At 45.1% G+C, this 20,779-nt stretch overlaps 1 protein-coding gene and 1 long non-coding RNA gene across 2 annotated transcripts in view; both read left to right on the forward strand.

Annotated features, from left to right (window-relative positions):
• Positions 1–682: 682 nt before the first annotated feature.
• Positions 683–20,779, forward strand: part of LOC116981639 (E3 ubiquitin-protein ligase TRIM17-like) — a 34,247-nt gene continuing 14,150 nt past the window's right edge. The window contains exons 1-4 of the mRNA XM_033034725.1: positions 683–702; positions 4,419–4,585; positions 4,725–4,786; positions 7,466–7,699. Of these exons, the coding sequence (XP_032890616.1) occupies positions 683–702; positions 4,419–4,585; positions 4,725–4,786; positions 7,466–7,699 (483 nt within the window). The remainder of the gene's footprint in view (positions 703–4,418; positions 4,586–4,724; positions 4,787–7,465; positions 7,700–20,779) is intronic.
• LOC116980952 lies at positions 7,585–19,077 on the forward strand. Its single transcript, XR_004414119.1, has 3 exons — positions 7,585–7,699; positions 18,407–18,429; positions 18,527–19,077. It is a non-coding gene; the product is annotated as an uncharacterized LOC116980952 (long non-coding RNA).

Consider the following 20,779-nt stretch of genomic DNA (forward strand, 5'->3'; position numbering starts at 1 on the left):
GAGAAGCGAGAGCTGAAGGGTCAATAGCAGCTAAAGTGCATGGTAAACGGACGTCACCAGGAATACAGTATGCGGTAGATGAGGTGACCGTGAACCTCCGCCTCATTTGGAAGGACGGCTGTGATCCCTGATGGAGAAGGTACTATGTTCAGTTCAGTTATTCAGTTTAGTTTATTGTCACGTGTACCGATCTACAGTGAAAAGCTCGTGTTGCGTGCTATCCAGTCAGCAGAAAATCAAGCCATTTCCAGTGTACAGGTATATGATGAGGGAAGAATGTTCAGGGCAAGGCAAAGCCAGCAAAGTCCGATCAAACTGTCCGGTTGTGGAAGGAGAATTCAGATGCCTGATAACAGCTGGGAAGAAATTGTCCCTGAATCTGGAGGCGTGCTTCTTACTAATGGAATGTACAGTTGTATCAAATCCTGTATTTCATTCCCTCACGGACCCCAGCAAATGTGCCAACCGCATTCGTCACCACCCTGCCCATCCCTGGTGCAATTTTCATGGAGCTGTGTGTCTGCATTCCAATATCTCTCTAGTCTGCTAAAAACAACACAGGGCGTGACTTTTTAATATGTATAATGTGCCCTGGCCTGTCTTAACAACTTGCATCACTTTTATCAGAGTCTTTAAACCGCCCATGACCCAGTTCATGAAAATCTTGTTCCATCCCAGATGAATGTATTTACTCTCCGAAACGTCACCATAGAAACGTAGAAACATTTTAACATAGAAAATAGTTGCAGGAGTAGGTCATTCGGTCCTTCGAGCAAACATCGCCATTAATTTGATCATGGCTGACCATCGAAAATTAGCACCCTGTTCCTGCTTTACAGACTAGGCATGTGTGCTGGGATTGGAGGGATTCACATCGGGGAGACATTACTGGGAGGTGGAGATGGCGGGGAATCAATGGTGGAGTCTGGGAGTCGCCGCAGAGTCTGTGGGGAGGACGACCTGACCCCGGAGACTGGAGTCTGGAGCATCGGGCGGTGGGATGACGAGTTTGATGCATTCACCTCCCATCCATCCCGTCTCCCCGCCTGTCCCATCCCCGGGAGGGTGGGAGTTTATCTCAGTTACATGTCCGGGACAGTTTCATTTTACGAAGCGGACACCAAGTCCCATCTCTACACCTTCACTGGGAATAAATTCACAGAGAAACTATCTTTTCTTCGGGACTTGTGATAAAAACTGGCTGAGAATCCGCTCCGGGTGTGTAAAAGGGCCGGGTCCCGGGACCGGCGTCAGGAGCGGGGCTCAGTGGCTGTGGGGCAGAAACCCGGTGGACAACAGGTCGGCGCTGAACGGTTCCCATTTAATCCCCAAATTCCGCGTCGTGAAACCCCAGTGAGCGCAGAAATAAAACCAGGGGGAATGTAAACGTGGGAAGAGTGAAATAAACAGCAACTGAAATCAGAGCTGTCTGTCGATCCGTTCATGTTAACCGCGTCAGGCAACGGAACAGAAATTACTTTTGTGAAAATATAAAGATTGAAACAATCTCCCTTCCCGCGGGTTCAGCAGCAGCCGTGGGCAGCGGGTCCTGAGCTCCGGGCTCCCCTGGGTCCTAAAGTCCACTGTCTCGTTTTGAAGGGTGCAAGCGCCGTCTGGCAAAATAAAAACCCGGTAAAAGTGACCATGTGGTGATGCAGAAAAAGAAGGGCGGATGATTTGGAAATTACTAAAGGAGGGGTAAGCTGAATGCCGAGAATACGAGGCAGAATGTTTGTTAATTACGTGAAAATATTGAATCTATCGTTGAGTCTTGAAGCCGTGGGGAGCCGTGCGAAGATGTAAGAAGGCAGGCTCGTTTTTATCATTTAAAAATAAATTGGATAGTTATATGGACGGGAAAGGAATGGAGGGTTATGGTCTGAATGCAGGTATATGGGACTATTGGAGAATACGTGTTCGGCACGGACTAGAAGGGTCGAGATGGCCTGTTTCCGTGCTGTAATTGTTATATGGTTATATGGTAACAGATTTTTATGTTCGTGAACCTCACTGACCAGCAGCGCAATGCACAATATTGATCGAGTACCAAAGGAACTAAAGCAATCCTGAAACTGATTGAATTAGGTTTAAACTAGCATCTGCAGTTCCTTCCTACACATCTTCACTGTTCATTCACATAAAGCCCAGCGGTATGACTATTGATTTGTGTAATTCCAAGTTACCCTTGATTTCCCTCTCTCTCCATCCCTCCTCCACCATAGACGTCTTTCTAGCTTCACTGTTTGTATCCCTTCATTATCACTTCTTCCACGGCCAACAATGGACCATTGTGGGCTCCACCTTTCTTGACACATCGGTGCCGGCTGTGATTTGTTCTGTATGTCTAGTTTCCCACTCAACTGACTTTCATTCTGAAGAAGTCTCAGTCTAATTCCACTTGTGGGCCCAGTCCAGAACAAGGGAGACCTGATCATATGTTGGAGCCTTAAGCACAGTACCTGAGTACTTAGGTACATAGTTACAGCGTGTTACCGAGTACTAATAAAGTTTAATCTAATTTAATCTAATCTAAATAACATTGATTACAAGGGGTGAAGCCAGCGAGTTTTGTCAAACAAAAGAATGTGGAAATCAGAACCGCTTTCACTGGAAGGTGAAACCCTTTCCACCCTGTGTGTGAGGTGTACATTCTAGATCTGGTTTTCTGCCACCTCGCAACGCAATGCTCTGTCCAAATCCCCCAGTTTTATGACAGAAAATATTACATTGAGCCGTTCTCAATCCATTGTTTCAATTTGTTCCCGGCCTGACAGGGATTCGTTGGATACTCAATTCGTTTTAGGTTTAGTTTTAGAAATACAGTATGGAAACAGACCCCGAGTCCGCGCTGACCAGCGATCCCCGCACATTAACACTATCCTAAACACACACAAGGGACAATTTACACTTAAACCATGCCAAGGAACGTACAAAACTGTACGTCTTTGGAGTGTGGGAGAAAACAGAAGATCTCGGAGAAATCCCATGCAGGTCACGGGGAGAACGTTCAAACTCCGTACAGACAGCACTCATAGTCGGGATCGAACCCGTCTCTCCTGCGCTGTACGGCAGCAACTCTACCGCTGCGCCATGGTGCCGCCCAAATTATTTGTGTTACCGTCATAATCCGGCACGTTTAATATCTAATCAGATCCCCACCCTTGAGTAATTCGCTGGAAGTAACCTGATCTCCCGGTTGCTAAACACTTAAATTCCCATTCCCACACTGACGTTTCTCTCTTCGGCCTCCTCCATTGTCAGAGTGTGGGTAAATGCAAATTGGAGGAACGGCATCTCATATTTCACTAGAGTAGCTTGCAGCCCAGTGCTGTAAATATTGAAGAAGGGGCTCGACCTGAAATGTCACCCATTCCTTCTCTCCAGAGATGCTGCCTGGCCCGCTGAGTTCCTCCAGCATTTTGTGCCTGTCTTCGGTTTAAACCAGCATCTGCAGTTGCTTCCTACTCGGGGTATTTCATCCTCACGCTGAGCGTTCGTTTGCCGTGTGCTGCAGCGAGTCTAGTGCTGAACGGACGGAGGGGGCGCTGCACTGTATTTCAATCTTTTAAAAAAAAATTTAGTTAGTCTAAAGTTTGTGTTGGGGGAAACTTTAACTTTTCTATGTGGGGGAGGGGGACAGGGTAAGGGGGAAACTGTTTCCCAGTCTCTTCCTGGCGGGGACGCGACTATTTCTCCGAGTCGCGTCCTCGCCTACCAGCTGGATCGGAGCGGCCTTTCCTGCCGGGGGCCGGGAACCGGACCAGGGCTGCTACAGCGGCGGCGCAGCGCTGGAGCCACCGGGGAGCGGGCGATGCCTACCTGGGTCACTGTTTGGAGCACCGGAGCGTTGGGCCGTTGCTCCAACTTCGTGGAGCTCTGGTGCGGAGAGCTTCCAATGCGGGCGGCGCTGAACAACATCGTGGAGTCCTGGGGCTCCTTGCAGAGGGTCTGCAGCAGCAGTCTCCACCCGGCGTGGCCTGTGGACTTTGGAAGCCGCCGACTCCGGTAGGAGGGGGCCGACTCTGGTGTCCACGCCGCTGAGGACGTCCCGCAGCCCCGACGTCGGACGTATTACCCCGGCGAGCGGTCCTGGACATCGGGCCGACGTAGCTGCAACTGCGGAGGGCTTGGGGAGGCCCTGACCACGAGGAACAGTGGAGGAAGAGACTGACTTTGGTGCCTTCCCACACAGTGGGAAACATTTGATTCTGCTGTGTGGGGATGTTTTATGTCAAATTCTATAGTGTGTTTTCTTTATACCCTTTCTGGCTTAATCCCTCCCTTCACCACCTCCAGTTTAAATTCCAGTTGGAATATTTTGGGCGACCCAAGAACCAAGAACACCCGCGATACTGCAGGAGTTCAGCGGAAGTGAAACTGCCACGAATCAGCATAGCATGAAAACAACAGCTTGAGAGTTTGAGGGAAGATCTAATTTGTCCCATCTGTTCAGACTTATTCACCAATCCGGTGTCACCAGACTGTGGCCACAACTTTTGCCGCTCCTGTATCACGCAGTTATGGGAACATGAAGATAGAAACTCCTGTCCGGAATGTAGAGAGGAGTTTGTGGACCGCAGCCTTGGCGAATCTGGCTGAGAAAGCTCGAACACTGAACCTGAATCTCAAAGAGAAGGAAAGTAAACTTCACAGCGAGAAACATCAGGAGGAACTGAAGCTGTTTTGTGAAACGGACAAGAAACTGATGTGTGTGGTTTGTGCAGCTGGACGGGAACACAAGTCTCACAGCTTCATGCCGGTAGATGAAGCTGTTGAAATCTACAAGGTAAAAAAAATCGGATTGTGATCCCTTCCCAATTTCATGACATTGCGTGTATCTGATTCTATTTTATTTTCACAACTCCAATCTAAGGCTGAGATCAAATCTTCCTTAGGATCTCTCACTCAAAATAAATTGGCCTTGGGCCAAATGGAACAGCAACAGAAGCAGAAGATTTGTGGAGTTCTGGTAAGTTCTCCTCCTTCCAAAGCCGAAATCTTGAGCAGCCTTATTATCCGTGTTGCAATGTAATAATATATAACAAACCATATAACAATTACAGCACGGAAACAGGCCATCTCGGCCCTACAAGTCCGTGCCGAACATCTTTTTTCCCTTAGTCCCACCTGCCTGCACTCATACCATAACCCTCCATTCCCTTCTCATCCATATGCCTATCCAATTTACTTTTAAATGATACCAACGAACCTGCCTCCACCACTTCCACTGGAAGCTCATTCCACACCGCTACCACTCTGAGTAAAGAAGTTCCCCCTCATGTTACCCCTAAACTTCTGTCCCTTAATTCTGAAGTAATGTCCTCTTGTTTGAATCTTCCCTATTCTCAAAGGGAAAAGCTGATCCACATCACCTCTGTCTATCCCTCTCATCATTTTAAAGACCTCTATCAAGTCCCCCCTTAACCTTCTGCGCTCCAGAGAATAAAGACCTAACTTATTCAACCTTTCTCTGTAACTTAGTTGTTGAAACCCAGGCAACATTCTAGTAAATCTCCTCTGTACTCTCTCTATTTTGTTGACATCCTTCCTATAATTAGGCGACCAAAATTGTACACCATACTCCAGATTTGGTCTCACCAATGCCTTGTACAATTTTAACATTACATCCCAGCTTCTATACTCAATGCTCTGATTTATAAAGGCTAGCATACCAAAAGCTTTCTTTACCACCCTATCTATATGAGATTCCACCTTCAAGGAACTATGCACGGTTATTCCCAGATCCCTCTGTTCAACTACATTCTTTAATTCCCTACCATTTACCATGTACGTGCTATTTTGATTTGTTCTGCCAAGGTGCAGCTCCTCACATTTATCAGCATTAAACTCCATCTGCCATCTTTCAGCCCATTCTTCCAAATGGCCTAAATCACTCTGTAGACTTTGGAAATCCTCTTCATTATCCACAACACCCCCTATCTTGGTATCATCTGCATACTTACTAATCCAATTTACCACACCTTCATCCAGATCATTGATGTACATGACAAACAACAAAGGACCCAACACCGATCCCTGAGGCACCCCACTAGTCACCTGCCTCCAACCCGACAAAGAACCATCCACCATTACCCTCTGGCTTCTCCCATTCAGCCACTGTTGAATCCATCTTGCTACTCCTGCATTTATACCCAACAGTTGAACCTTCTTAACCAACTTTCCATGAGGAACCTTGTCAAAGGCCTTACTAAAGTCCATATAGACAACATCCACTGCTTTACCCTCGTCAATTTCCCTAGTAACCTCTTCAAAAATTTCAAGAAGATTAGTAAAACATGACCTTCCAGGCACAAATCCATGCTGACTGTTCCTAATCAGACCCTGTTTATCCAGATGCTTATATATATAATCTCTAAGTATCTTTTCCATTAATTTGCCCACCACTGAAGTCAAACTAACAGGCCTATATTTGCTAGATTTACTCTTTGAACCCTTTTTAAACAATGGAACAACATGCGCAGTACGCCAATCCTCGGGGACTATTCCCGTTTCTAATGACATTTGAAATATTTCTGTCATAGCCCCGGCTATTTCTACACTAACTTCCCTCAATGTCCTAGGGAATATCCTGTCAGGACCTGGAGACTTATCCCCTTTTATATTTTTCAAAAGTGTCAGTACTTCTTTTACTTTGAAACTCATAGTATCCATAGCTACTCTACTAGTTTCCCTTACCTCACATAATTCAATATCCTTCTCCTTGGTGAATACCGAAGAAAATAAATTGTTCAATATCTCCCCCATCTCTTTTGGCTCTGCAGATAGCTGTCCACTCTGTCTCTCCAATGGACCAATTTTATCCCTCGTTTTCCTTTTACTATTAATATAGCTGTAGAAACCCTTTGGATTTACTTTCACCTTACTTGCCAAAGCAACCTCATGTCTTCTTTTAGCTTTTCTAATTTCTTTCTTAAGATTCTTTTTACATTCCTTATACTGCTCAAGCACCTCATTTACTTCATGCTGCCTATAATTATTGTAGATCTCCCTCTTTTTCCGAACAAGATGTCCAATTTCCCTTGAAAACCAGGGCTCTTTCCAATTTTTACTTTCCTTTCAACCGAACAGGAACATAAAGATTCTGTACTCTTAAAATTTCCCCTTTAAATGTCCTCCATTTCTCTTCTACATCCTTCCCATAAAACAAAATGTCCCAGTTCACTCCTTTTAAATCATTTTGCATCTCATCAAAGTTAGCCTTTCTCCAATCAAAAATTTCAACCCTAGGTCCAGTTCTGACCCTCTCCATAATTATATTGAAACTAATGGTATTGTGATCACTGGACCCGAAGTGCTCCCCAACGCATACCTCCGCCACCTGTCCCGTCTCATTTCCTAACAGGAGGTCCAACACTGCCCCTCCTCTAGTAGGTACCTCTATGTATTGCTACAAAAAACTATCCTGCACACATTTTACAAACAATATCTGTCTTTCCTTTGCCAGGAACAGTCACAGTTTCTGCAGTCCCACATCACGTCCCTTTTTGCTGAACTGCACCAGACTCTCGTCGATAAAGAACAACGCCTACTTAAATATCTCAGCGACGAGAAGACGATGATTCTAAATACAATGGAGAAAAATCTTCAAGAGATTCAAATGCATTTGAATCTTATGCAGCAGGAACTCCCAATTTTACAGAAACAACTGGATCAAGTAAATGGTGTGACATTACTCCAGGTGAGAGGTTACATATCACTTTAGTTCAATGATAATGCACAGTCACAGCCCGTTTACTAAAACGTTCTGTGTTCTTTCCACTGAAGGTCCTCTAAGATAAATTAAGAACCATTGCATAATTATGGCTTTGAGTTTTGGTCTTGTCACAAACAGATATGATTTCCTGATAAGCGTCTTAAGAAATGTCTTGCCAATATAAGATTCACATTCAAATCATGCATTTCATTTAATACGGTAAATGTAGCAATGTTACAAAATTTTGAGATTTTAAAAATCAAGTCTGTAATTTATCCCATCAGATAAAGCATAAAAATAAGTTTAATTTGACACCTAATTCACTTTCATATCTCAAGTATTTAAAAAGTTATGGCCATTTTCATACTCGGAAATTAGCATCTTGTTCCCTATTGATTTTCTATGGACATAACAAAAAAGCTGTGATCGTGAACAGTCAAAAGCCCATAACTTTCTTAAAAATTAAGAGAACTGAATGAAATTTTCAGTTATCATAGATTGAAGCATTCTGAAACAAATATAAAATAATCTTACTTGGATGACCTGAAATTAAAGCATATAATTAGTTAGTTACCTAATTGTAGCTAATTTCAGACTTCAATTACTAGATCTAAACATCTATCCATTTCTTAATAAATGATTAACATTTTTAAATAGCCTAAATGTCCAAATAATATTCACAAATAATTCACAATAAAACATGATTTTTAAATCTCATTTACATTAATTTATAGACCAAATGGAAGGAATTTAGTGCTCAATTGCTGTAAATAAATGCCCATTTAAATCAGCTTTCCAGTGGGTCCCCGTGGAACGCGCTGGTTTGGAACGTTCACATTGCGGTAGATTTGTGCCCCAAATGCCGAGAAAAATCCTGCGGGATATAATGGGCCCAAAATGAGCTGCTCGCAATATTAAACTATGTATAAAGGGATCTTTAGAAGCCCTTTTTAATGTAAAGATATACAGCCTAACTTCAGTTGTTTGCTTTATGAGACCCTGCGGTTGCTGGCGGTCGCGGGTTTAGAGATTGATTTTTAAACTACTATAACTATTATACGTGGCCTTTAAAACTAATAATAGCTTTTGCGACGGGGTCTTCCAGCGATTTTTCGTTAATAATTAACTAGGCTGAACATCTTCGATTTGAACAGCCTAGAGAAAATCGCGTTTTAAACCCGCCTCCGTCTAAACGGCGCCAAAATCGCGCACACCCGCAGCGACAGATTTTCAACGACGCTTCAGGTAGGCTTTGCAACATACCTAGTAAATGAGTTCAGTATTTGCAGTATTCCCCTTTATTTGCATCCTTTCAGTTATACCACAGTGTTCTTCTATTTTGCACGTTCTCCAATGGTTCTACATATAACCATATAATAATTACAGCACGGAAACAAGCCATCTCGGCCCTTCTAGTCCGTGCCGAACACTTATTCTCCCCTAGTCCCATCTAACTTCACTCAGACCATAACCCTCCATTCCTTTCCCGTTCATATACCTATCCAATTTATTTTTAAATGATAAAATCGAACCTGCCTCCACCACTTCCACTGGAAGCTCATTCCACACAGCTGCCACTCTCTGAGTAAAGAAGTTCCCCATCATGTTGCCCCTAAATTTCTGTCCCTTAATTCTGAAGTCATGTCCTCTTGTTTGAATCTTCCCTACTCTCAATGGGAAAAGCTTATCCACGTCAACTCTGTCTATCCCTCTTATAATTTTAAAGACCTCTATCAAGTCCCCCTTTAACCTTCTGCACTCCAAAGAATAAAGACCTAATTTGTTCAACCTTTCTCTGTAACTTAGTTGCTGAAACCCAGGCAACATTCTAGTAAATCTCCACTATATAACCATATAACCATATAACAATTACAGCACGGAAACAGGCCATCTCGACCCTTCTAGTCCGTGCCGAACACGTATTCTCCCCTAGTCCCATATACCTGCGCTCAGACCATAACCCTCCATTCCTTTCCCGTCCATATAACCATCCAATCCACTTTTAAATGATAACTAGACCAAGTGCAGACCCGTTGGGTCTGTTTCCCCAACGGCGTTTGCAGGTTGGGGGGGGGAGGGGGGGCTGTGGCATCACACTAACCTTAACCACCCCCCAAACACACAGGTGGGGGGAGGGGGGTTGAGAAGAGGGGAGGGAGGGGAGAGGAGGAGGAGGAAATGGGACAGATTTGGGAGAGAAAGGATCGCGGGGTAGGGGGTGAGAGAGGGGGATGGGGAGAGAGATGTGGGGGATGGGGGGGGAGAGGGAGGGAGGGGGAGAGTGGTGGGGGTAGAGAGGGGAAAGAGTGGGGAGGGAAACGAGGGGGAAGGGGGGAGAGAAGTGGAAGAGTGGGGAGGGAGGAGGAGAGGGGTAGGGGGAGTGATGGAAGAGGGACAGAGGGATAGGGGGGAGGGGGCAGGGGGAGAGAGGGAAGGGGGTGGGGGAGAGAGGGAAGGGGGTGGGGGAGGGAGGGAGAGGGGTGAGGAGAGGGAGAGGGGTGAGGAGAGGGAGAGGGGTGAGGAGAGAATGGGAAGAGAAGTGGAAGAGTGGAGAGGGAGGGGTAGAGGGGTAGTGGGAGTGGTGGAAGAGGGACGGGGGAGTGGTGGAAGAGGAACAGAGGTGTAGGAGGAAGGGGTGGGGGAGAGAGGAGAAGAGAGAGGGGTGGGGGAGGGAGAGGGGTGGGGTAAGGGGAGAGAAGTGGAAGAGTGGGGAGGGAGGGGTAGGGGGAGTGGTGGAAGAGGGACAGAGGGGTAGGGGTATGGGGCGGGGGGAGAGAGGGAAGGGGGTGGGGTAGAGAGGGAAGGGGGTGGGGGGAGAGGGATGGGTGGGAGAGGGAGAGAGGTGAGGAGAGGGAAACATAGAAACATAGAAATTAAGTGCAGGAGTAGGCCATTCGGCCCTTCGAGCCTGCACCACCATTCAATATGATCATGGCTGATCATCGAACTCACTATCCTGTACCTGCCTTCTCTCCATACCCCCTGATCCCTTTAGCCACAAGGGCCACATCTAACTCCCTCTTAAATATAGCCAATGAACTGGCCTCAACTACCTTCTGTGCCAGTGAATTCCAGGGATTCACCACTCTCTGTGTGAAAAATGTTTTTCTCATCTCGGTCCTAAAAGATTTACCCCTTATCCTTAAACTGTGACCCCTTGTCCTGCACTTCCCCAACATCTGGAACAATCTTCCTGCATCTAGCCTGTCCAACCTCTTAAGAATTTTGTAAGTTTCTATAAGATCCCCCCTCAATCTTCTAAAATCTAGCAAGTACAAGCCGAGTCTATCCAGTTTTATTCATATGAAAGTCCTGACATCCCAGAAATCAGTCTGGTGAACCTTCTCTGTACTCCCTCTATGGCAAGAATGTCTTTGAGCATTGGGCATTGTGACATCACACGATGGAACGTTCACCAGGGGCTGGGGCTGGGGCTGCTGCTATCGGTGAGAAGGCAGCTTTTTTTTTAATATTGGGGGGGGAGGAGAAGGATTTGATTAAAAATGTGTACATAAACATGACGAAATGTAATCAGGTGCGGATACTTTGAAAGAAAAGTGAAATCTCTACCGAAATGAAAAAGATCTCGGCGATTCTGCGTCTGGATTCGGCGTGGCAGGGAATCAAAGGAAGAAAGGCAGCCGTCCATGTAAATGGATCCATTCCGATTGGACATCTGCAAGCATTGGGCATTTTGACATCACACAATGGAACGAATCAAAAGGCAGAAAGGCAGCCGGACGGACGGCGGCAGCCACACAGTTTTAATATATAACTAGACCAAATGCAGACCCGTTGGGTCTGTTTCCCCAACGGCGTTTGTGGGGGGGGGGGGGGCGGGCTGCGGTATCACACTCACATTAACCACCCCCCCAAACACACAGGTGGGGGAGGGGGGGTGGGAAGAGGGGAGGGAGGGGAGAGGAGGAGGAGGTAACGGAACAGATTTGGGAGGGAAAGGAGAGCGGGATAGGGTTTGAGAGAGGGTGATGGGGAGAGAGATGTGGGGGAGGGGGAGGGGGGTGGGGGAGAGAGGGGAAAGAGTGGGGAGGGAAAGGGGGAGAGATGGAAGAGTGGGGAGGGAGGAGGAGGGGTACGGGGAGTGATGGAAGAGGGACAGAGCGGTAGGAGGAAGGGGGCAGGTGGAGAGAGGGAAGGAGGTGGGGTAAGGGAAGGGGGGTGGGGGAGAGAGGGATGGGTGGGAGAGGGAGAGGGGTGACGAGAGGGAAATATAGAAACATAGAAATTAAGTGCAGGAGTAGGCCATTTGGCCCTTTCAGCCTGCACTACCATTCAATATGATCATGGCTGATCATCCAACTCAGTATCCTGTACCTGCCTTCTCTCCATACCCCCTGATCCATTTAGCCACAAGGGCCACATCTAACTCCCTCTTAAATATAGCCAATGAACTGGCCTCAACTACCTTCTGTGGCAGAGAATTCCAGAGATTCACCACTCTCTGTGTGAAAAATGTTTTTCTCATCTCTGCCCTAAAGGATTTCCCCCTTATCTTTAAACTGTGACCCCTTGTTCTGGACGTCCCCAACATCTGGAACAATCTTCCTGCATCTAGCCTGTCCAACCCCTTAAGAATTTTGTAAGTTTCTATAAGATCCCCCCTCAATCTTCTAAAATCTAGCGTGTACAAGCCGAGTCTATCCAGTCTTTCTTCATATGAAAGTCCTGACATCCCAGGAATCAGTCTGGTGAACCTTTTCTGTACTCCCTCTATGGCAAGAATGTCTTTGAGCATTGGGCATTGTGACATCACACGATGGAACATTCACCAGAGGCTGGGGTTGCTTCTATGGGCGAGCAGGCAGTTTATTTTTAAATATTGGGTGGGGGGGAAGAAGGATTTGATTAAAAATGTGTACATAAACATGACGAAATGTAATCAGGAGTGGATACTTTGAAAGAAAAGTGAAATCTCTACCGAAATGGAAAAGATCTCGGTGATTCTGCGTCTGGTTTCGGCGTGGCAAGGAATCAATGGAAGAAAGTCGGCCGGCAGCCGGACTCCGGACACCGGACGTCAGCAGGCACACAGTTTTAATATATAATAGATAGATAACGAACCTGCCTCCACCACCTTCAGTGGAAGCTCATTCCACACAGCCACCACTCTCTGAGTAAAGAAGTTCCCCCTCATGTTACCCCTAAACTTCAGTCCCTTAATTCTCAAGTCATGTCCCCTTGTTTGCATTTTCCCTACTCTCAGTGGGAAAAGCTTATCCACGTCAACTCTGTCTATCCCTCTCATCATTTTAAAGACCTCTATCATGTCCCCCCTTAACCTTCTGCGCTCCAAAGAATAAAGCCCTAACTTGTTCAACCTTTCTCTGTAACTTAGTTGCTGAAACCAAGGCAACATTCTAGTAAATCTCCTCTGTACTCTCTCTAATTTGTTGACATCCTTCCTATAATTAGGCGACCAAAATTGTACACCATACTCCAGAATTGGCCTCACCAATGCCTTGTACAATTTTAACATTCCATCCCAACTTCTATACTCAATGCACTGATTTATAAAGGCAAGCACACCAAAAGCTTTCTTTACCACCCTATCTACATGAGATTCCACTTTCAGCGAACTGTGCACAGTTATTCCCAGATCCCTCTGTTCACCTGCATTCTTCAATTCCCTACCATTTACCATGTACGTCCATGTATTACCATGTACGTTAAACTCCATCTGCCATCTTTCAGCCCACTCTTCCAACTGGCATATATCTCTCTGTAGACTTTGAAAATCTACTTCATTATCCACAACACCACCTATCTTGGTATCATCTGCATATTTGCTAATCCAATTTACCACACCATCATCCAGATCATTTATGTACATGACAAACAACAGTGGACCCAACACAGATCCTTGTGGCACCCCACTAGTCATCGGCCTCCAACCTGACAAACAGCCATCCACCATTACTCTCTGGCATCTCCCATTAAGCCACTGTTGAATCCATCTTGCTACTCCACCATTAATGCCCAACAATTGAACCTTCTTAACCAACCTAGACAACATCCACTGCTTTACCCTCATCAATTTCCCGAGTAACCTCTTCAAAACATTCAAGAAGATTAGTCAAACATGACCTTCCAGGCACAAATCCATGTTGACGGTTCCTAATCAGACCCTGTTTATCCAGATGCTTAAATATATTATCTCTAAGTATCCTTTCCATTAATTTGCCCACCACTGACGTCAAACTTACAGGTGTATAATTGCTAGGTTTACTCTTAGACCCCTTTTTAAACAATTGAACAACATGCGCAGTACGCCAATCCTCCGGCACTATTCCCATTTCTAATGACAATTGAAATATTTCTGTCATAGCCCCTGCTATTTCTACACTAACTTCCCTCAATGTCCTAGGGAATATCCTGTCAGGGCCTGGAGACTTATCCAAGTTTATATTTTTCAAAAGTGTCAGTACTTCTTCTTCTTTGAATCTCATAGTTTCCATAGCTACTCTACTTGTTTCCCTTACCTCACATAATTCAATATCCTTCTCCTTGGTGAATACCGAAGAAAATAAATTGTTCAATTGCCCCATCTCTTTTGGCTCTGCAGATAGCTGTCCACTCTGACTCTCTAATGGACCAATTTTATCCCTCGTTATCCTTTTGCTATTAATATAGCTGTAGAAACCCTTTGGATTTACTTTCACCTTACTTGCCAAAGCAACCTCATATCTTCTTTTAGCTTTTCTAATTTCATTCTTAAGTTTCTTTTTACATTCTTGATACTCCTCAAGCACCTCATTTACTCCATGCTGCCTATAATTATTGTAGATCTCTCTCTTTTTCCGAACCAAGTGTCCAATTTCCCTTGAAAACCAGGGCTCTTTCCAATTTTTACTATTTGCTTTCAACCGAACAGGGACATAAAGATTCTGTACTCTTAAAATGTCATCTTTAAATGTCCTCCATTTCCCCTCCACATCTTTCCCATAAAACAAAATGTCCCAATTCACTCCTTTTAAATTATTTCGCATCTCCTCAAAGTTAGCCTTTCTCCAATCAAAAATCTCAACCCTAGGTCCAGTTCTGACCCTCTCTATAATTATATTGAAACTAATGGTATTGTGATCACTGGATCCGAACTGTTCTCCAACACATACCTCCGCCACCTGACCTATCTCATTTCCTAACAGGAGGTCCAGTAGGCACCTCTATGTATTGCTGCAAAAAAACCTATCCTGCACACATTTTACAAACTCCAAACCATCCAACCCATTTACAGAATGTGTTTCCCAGTCTATGTGTGGAAAATTGAAATCTCCCACAATCACTACCTTGTGCTTACTACTAATATAACCATATAACATATAACCATATAACAATTACAGCACGGAAACAGGCCATCTCGGCCCTACAAGTCCGTGCCGAACAATTATTTTCCCTTAATCCCACCTGCCTGCACTCATAACATAACCCTCCATTCCCTTCTCATCCATATGCCAATCCAATTTATTTTTAAATGATACCTACGAACCTGCCTCCACCACTTCCACTGGAAGCTCATTCCACACCGCTACCACTCTCTGAGTAAAGAAGTTCCCCCTCATGTTACCCCTAAACGTCTGTCCCTTAATTCTGAAGTCATGTCCTCTTGTTTGAATCTTCACTATTCTCAAAGGGAAAAGCTTGTCCACATCAACTCTGCCTATCCCTCTCATCATTTTAAAGACCTCTATCAAGTCCCCCCTTAACCTTCTGCGCTCCAGAGAATAAAGACCTAACTTATTCAACCTTTCTCTGTAACTTAGTTGTTGAAACCCAGGCAACATTCTAATAAATCTCCTCTGTACTCTCTCTATTTTGTTGACATCCTTCCTATAATTGGGCGACCAAAATTGTACACCATACTCCAGATTTGGTCTCACCAATGCCTTGTACAATTTTACATTACATCCCAGCTTCTATACTCAATGCTCTGATTTATAAAGGCTAGCATACCAAAAGCTTTCTTTACCACCCTGTCTATATGAGATTCCACCTTCAAGGAACTATGCACGGTTATTCCCAGATCCCTCTGTTCAACTGCATTCTTCAATTCCCTACCATTTACCATGTACGTCCTATTTTGATTTGTCCTGCCAAGGTGTAGCACCTCACATTTATCAGCATTAAACTCCATCTGCCATCTTTCAGCCCATTCTTCCAAATGGCCTAAATCACTCTGTAGACTTTGGAAATCCTCTTCATTATCCACAACACCCCCTATCTTGGTATCATCTGCATACTTACTAATCCAATTTACAATATCTGCGATCTCCTTACATATTTGCTCTTCCAATTCTCGTTTCCCATTAGGCGGTCTATAATACACCCCTACGTGTTGCTACACCTTTCCCATTTCTCAGTTCCACCCAAATAGCCTCCCTAGACGAGCCCTTTAATCTATCCTGCCAAAGCACTCCTGTAATATCTTCCCTGACAAGCAATGAAACACCTCCACCTCTTTCCCCTCCAATTCTATCACACCTGAAGCAACGAAATCCTGGAATATTTAGTTTCCAATCACAGCCCTCCTGCAACCATGTTTCACTGATCGCCACAACATCATACTTCCAGGTGTCAATCCAGGCTCAAAGCTCATCCACCTTTCTTACAATGCTCCTAACATTAAAATATACACATTTAAGAAACCCACCCCCTCGTATTATCTGCGTATTATCTTTTTCTTCTTTCTCCCCTACATTTTGTGTCCGAGTGCTACCCTTCTCTGCCACCTGCCTCACACACTGACTACTTGCTTTCCATATTTGAGTCCCTCCCCCCAACCGTTCTAATTTAAAGTCTCCGCAGTGACCTTTGCAAATCTCCCCGCCAGGTTATTGGTCCCCCTCGGGTTCAAGTGCGACCCATCCTTTTTGTACAGGTCACACCTTCCACAAAAGGGGTCCCAATGATCCAGAAACTTGAATCCCTGCCCTCTGCACCAGTCTTTCAGCCACGCATTTATTCTCCACCTCGCTCCATTCCTACTCTCACTGTCGCGTGGCACAGGCAGTATTCCCGAGATTGTTACCTTTGCGGTCCTTCTCTTTAACTCTCCTCCTAACTCCCTAAATTCTCCTTTCAGGACCTCTTCTCTTTTTCTACCTATGTCATTGGTACCTATATGTAGCACAACCTCGGGCTCCTCTCCCTCCCATTTCAGGATATCTTGGACACGTTTAGACACATCCCAGACCCTGGCACCAGGGAATCAAACTACCATCCGGGTCTCCCGACTGCGTCCACAGAATCGTCTGTCTGACCCTCTAACTATAGAGTCCCCTATTACTAATGCCCTCCTCTTCTTTTCCTTACCTTTCTGAGCAACAGGACCAGTCACTGTACCGGAGGCCCAGCCGATGTTGCTACCCCCAGGTAGGCTGTCCCCCCCAACAGTACTCAAACAGGAGTACTTATTGTCAAAAGTCTGAAGATGGGTTTCGGCCCGAAACGTTGCCTATTTCCTTCGCTCCATAGATGCTGCTGCACCCGCTGAGTTTCTCCAGCTTTTTTGTGTACTTATTGTCAAGTTGTACAGCCACCGGGGTACTCTCTAGTCCCTGCCTGTGCCCCTTGTCCCTCCTAACCGTGACCCACTTGTCTGCCTCCTGTGGTCTTGGAGTGATCACCTCTCTGTAACTCCTCTCAATGACTTCCTCGCTCTCCCTGACCAGATGGAGGTCATCGAGCTGCTGCTCCAGGTTCCTAATATGGTCCCTTAGGAGCCCCATCTCGACGCACCTGGCGCAGATGTGGACATCTGGAAGGCTATCAGATTCCTTGACCTCTCACATCTGACATCCAGAACAGTAAACTGCCCTGGCACTCATACTCCCCTCTTACCTAGGATACAATACAATACAAAGTACAATACAATACAATACAATACAAACTGCTGGAAGAAATCAGCAGGGATCTGACTCCCAATCAGCTGCTCCCTCTTGTCTGCTTCCACCAATCAGCGGCTTCCTCAAGCCCACTTGTTTTGAAATGCGAATGGTACGTTGCAGATTTCGGTTCTGCTCCTCCCTCTGCAACCGCTCCAACGGCTCTCGGGCCTCTGTAAGAAGCAAGCCCCGCGCTCGAGTTTAAATCCTACCGCTCGGGTGTAGCTCCTCCCTCTGCGACCGCTCCGATGACTCTCGGGCCTCTGAACATCTCGGACATCTTTACTGAACTTTCTTCTTGCTATCAGTGTGTCCACCGCCCTAATAGTTGGGGATTTCCGGCAGACTGTCAAACGATTTGGAGAGGACAATTACGGTGGCGCAGCGGTAGAGTTCCTGCCTTACAACGAATGCAGCACAGGAGACCCGGGTTCGATCCCAACTATGGGTGCTGTCTTTACGGAGTTTGTACGTTCTCCCCATGACCTGCGTGCGTTTTCTCCGAGATATTCGGTTTCCTCCCACACTACAACGACGTACAGATTTGTAGGTTAATTGGCTTGATAAATGTAAACATTGTCTCTAGTCGGTGTATGATAGTGTTAAAGTGTGCGGGGCTCGCTGGTAGGCGCGGACTCGGTGGGCCGAAGGGCCTGTTTCCGCGCGGTATCTCTAAACTAAACCTAACTAAAAGGTGGGAGGATGGTGGGTTAAGTGGTGGGGAGGGGGGATTCTGCTGTTGGAATGTGGAAGGTTGTCTCAATCAACTGAGATGTTGTATTTATTTCAGGCAGAAGCTGGTCACAAGCGAAGGTAGGATGTATTCTTTATTGAAACCCTGCACGATTTTGTGGAATAATTCACAAAGGTGTTGACGTTAATATTAAAACTAACTATCTAATATTCGCAGGGTTGGATGTGGGGAACATACATTGTCGGTAGCAGAAGGAGCTCTGCCGGTTGAAAAATTCCATCACCCGTTTTTGTTGAACATACCTTTGAGAAAAATGTTTGGCATCATTAAGCGAGGTAACATTGACACAAATTCATCCATTGCTACATACATATTAGATTTCTGTGTGCACCAATGAAATGCAAAGAAGACAAAACATAATGGAGATACGTGGAATTAGTTTAGATTAGTTTATTATTTTCACGTGTGCAGGGAAAAGCTTTTTTTTGGTAGATTAAATTAAATATTTATCCTAGTCCCAAAACAAACCTGCATGGAAACTGACTGTCAAATCGTCAGCGGGCGACGTCAGGTCCATGAACACAAGAACACAACACAACCTAAACTCACTTCATGAGGGAACCACACATCCTGTACATATTCACACTTCATAAATATTCGGTCACATGAATTCAAATCCCTGGGCAGCAGTGAAGCAACTTCAACCCATTCAATTAATTCACTGGGTATCCAAAGTTCATAAGGTTGTAGTGGATAGGAGCAGAATTAGGCCATTTGGCCCATCAGGTCTACTCCACCATTCAATCATGGCTGATCTATCTCTCCCTCCTAACCCCATTCTTCTGCCTTTTCCCCATAACCCCTGACATCCGTCCTAATCAAGGAGATCTATCTCTGCCTTAAAAAATGTCCATTGACTTGGCCTCTAGTGCCTTCTGTGGTAAAAATGTCTACAGATTTAACACCCTCTAACCAAAGAAATTCCTCCTCATCTACTTCCTAAAGAAACGCCCTTTAATTCTGAGGCTTCTGAGACTCTCCCACAAATGGAAACATCCTTTCGACATCCACTCTATCCACGCCTTTCACTATTCGATAAGTTTCAATGATGTCCCCCCCTTATCCCCCTAAACTCCAGCGAGTACAGGCCCAGTGCCTTCAAATATTCATGCCATTGGGTTGACTGTTATAACCATAACAATGCACTGATGTTACCAGTAATGTAAATCTGCGCCCTACACCCACTCAATGATACTTTCTATGTCACATGTGCAACTGCAGAGTGAAATTATTTTTGCATATTTACACATGCAGCCCCCCGCCATGTTTTAGCGCCATTTCCAAAGTCTGGTCCGCAAGCAGGCACTTTCTACCGGAGCAGTTCCCAATCCAGGCAAATCCCAGGCTCCTGCAGTGCCTTCCTGTGTCACCTTCAACCAGTTTGGCCCGTGAACTGACATCCCTCTCCTTGCCCCGCCATCTTTTGGGTCCCAGGGCGCTTCCTGCAGCCAACCTTGAAGGCGTTGGATGCATTACTCCAAGTCTCCTTCCTGCCGGCCCTTGCTCCTCGCGTCCGAAGTCTCCACCGACTCAGTCCTCCCCCTCCTCTTTATCCTTTGCTCTCCCTCCCCGGGCCAGCATGGAGCATCAGGCCTATAGTCTCGTTGCTGGCTGACTGATCTGCCCTTTGTGACCCTCACAGTAATTGTGAAATGGCAACAGGGAGGCAGTGCATTAAGACTTGGTAGGCCATGATTAGTGTAGCAATGTTACAAAATTTTGAGATTTTAAAAATCAAGTCTGCAATTTATCCCATCAGATAAAGCATAAAAATAAGTTTAATTTGACACCTAATTCACTTTCATATCTCAAGTATTTAAAAAGTTATGGCCATTTTCATACTGGGAAATGAGCATCTTGTTCCCTATTGATTTTCTATGGACATAACAAAAAAGCTGTGATCGTGAACAGTCAAAAGCCCATAACTTTCTTAAAAATTAAGAGAACTGAATGAAATTTTCAGTTATCATAGATTGAAGCATTCTGAAACAAATATAAAATAATCTTACTTGGATGACCTGAAATTAAAGCATATAATTAGTTAGTTACCTAATTGTAGCTAATTTCAGACTTCAATTACTAGATCTAAACATCTATCCATTTCTTAATAAATGATTAACATTTTTAAATAGCCTAAATGTCCAAATAATATTCACAAATAATTCACAATAAAACATGATTTTAAAATCTCATTTACATTAATTTATAGGCCAAATGGAAGGAATTTAGTGTTTAATTGCTGTAAATAAATGCCCATTTAAATCAGCTTTCCAGTGGGTTCCTGTGGAACGCGCTGGTTTAGAACGTTCACATTGCGGTAGATTTGTGCCCCCAAATGCCGAGAAAAATACTGCGGGATATAATGGGCCCAAATTGAGCTACTCGCAATATTAAACTTTGTATAAAGGG

The sequence above is a fragment of the Amblyraja radiata genome, chromosome 15 (assembly GCF_010909765.2).
Source record: "Amblyraja radiata isolate CabotCenter1 chromosome 15, sAmbRad1.1.pri, whole genome shotgun sequence".
Lineage (NCBI taxonomy): Eukaryota > Metazoa > Chordata > Chondrichthyes > Rajiformes > Rajidae > Amblyraja > Amblyraja radiata.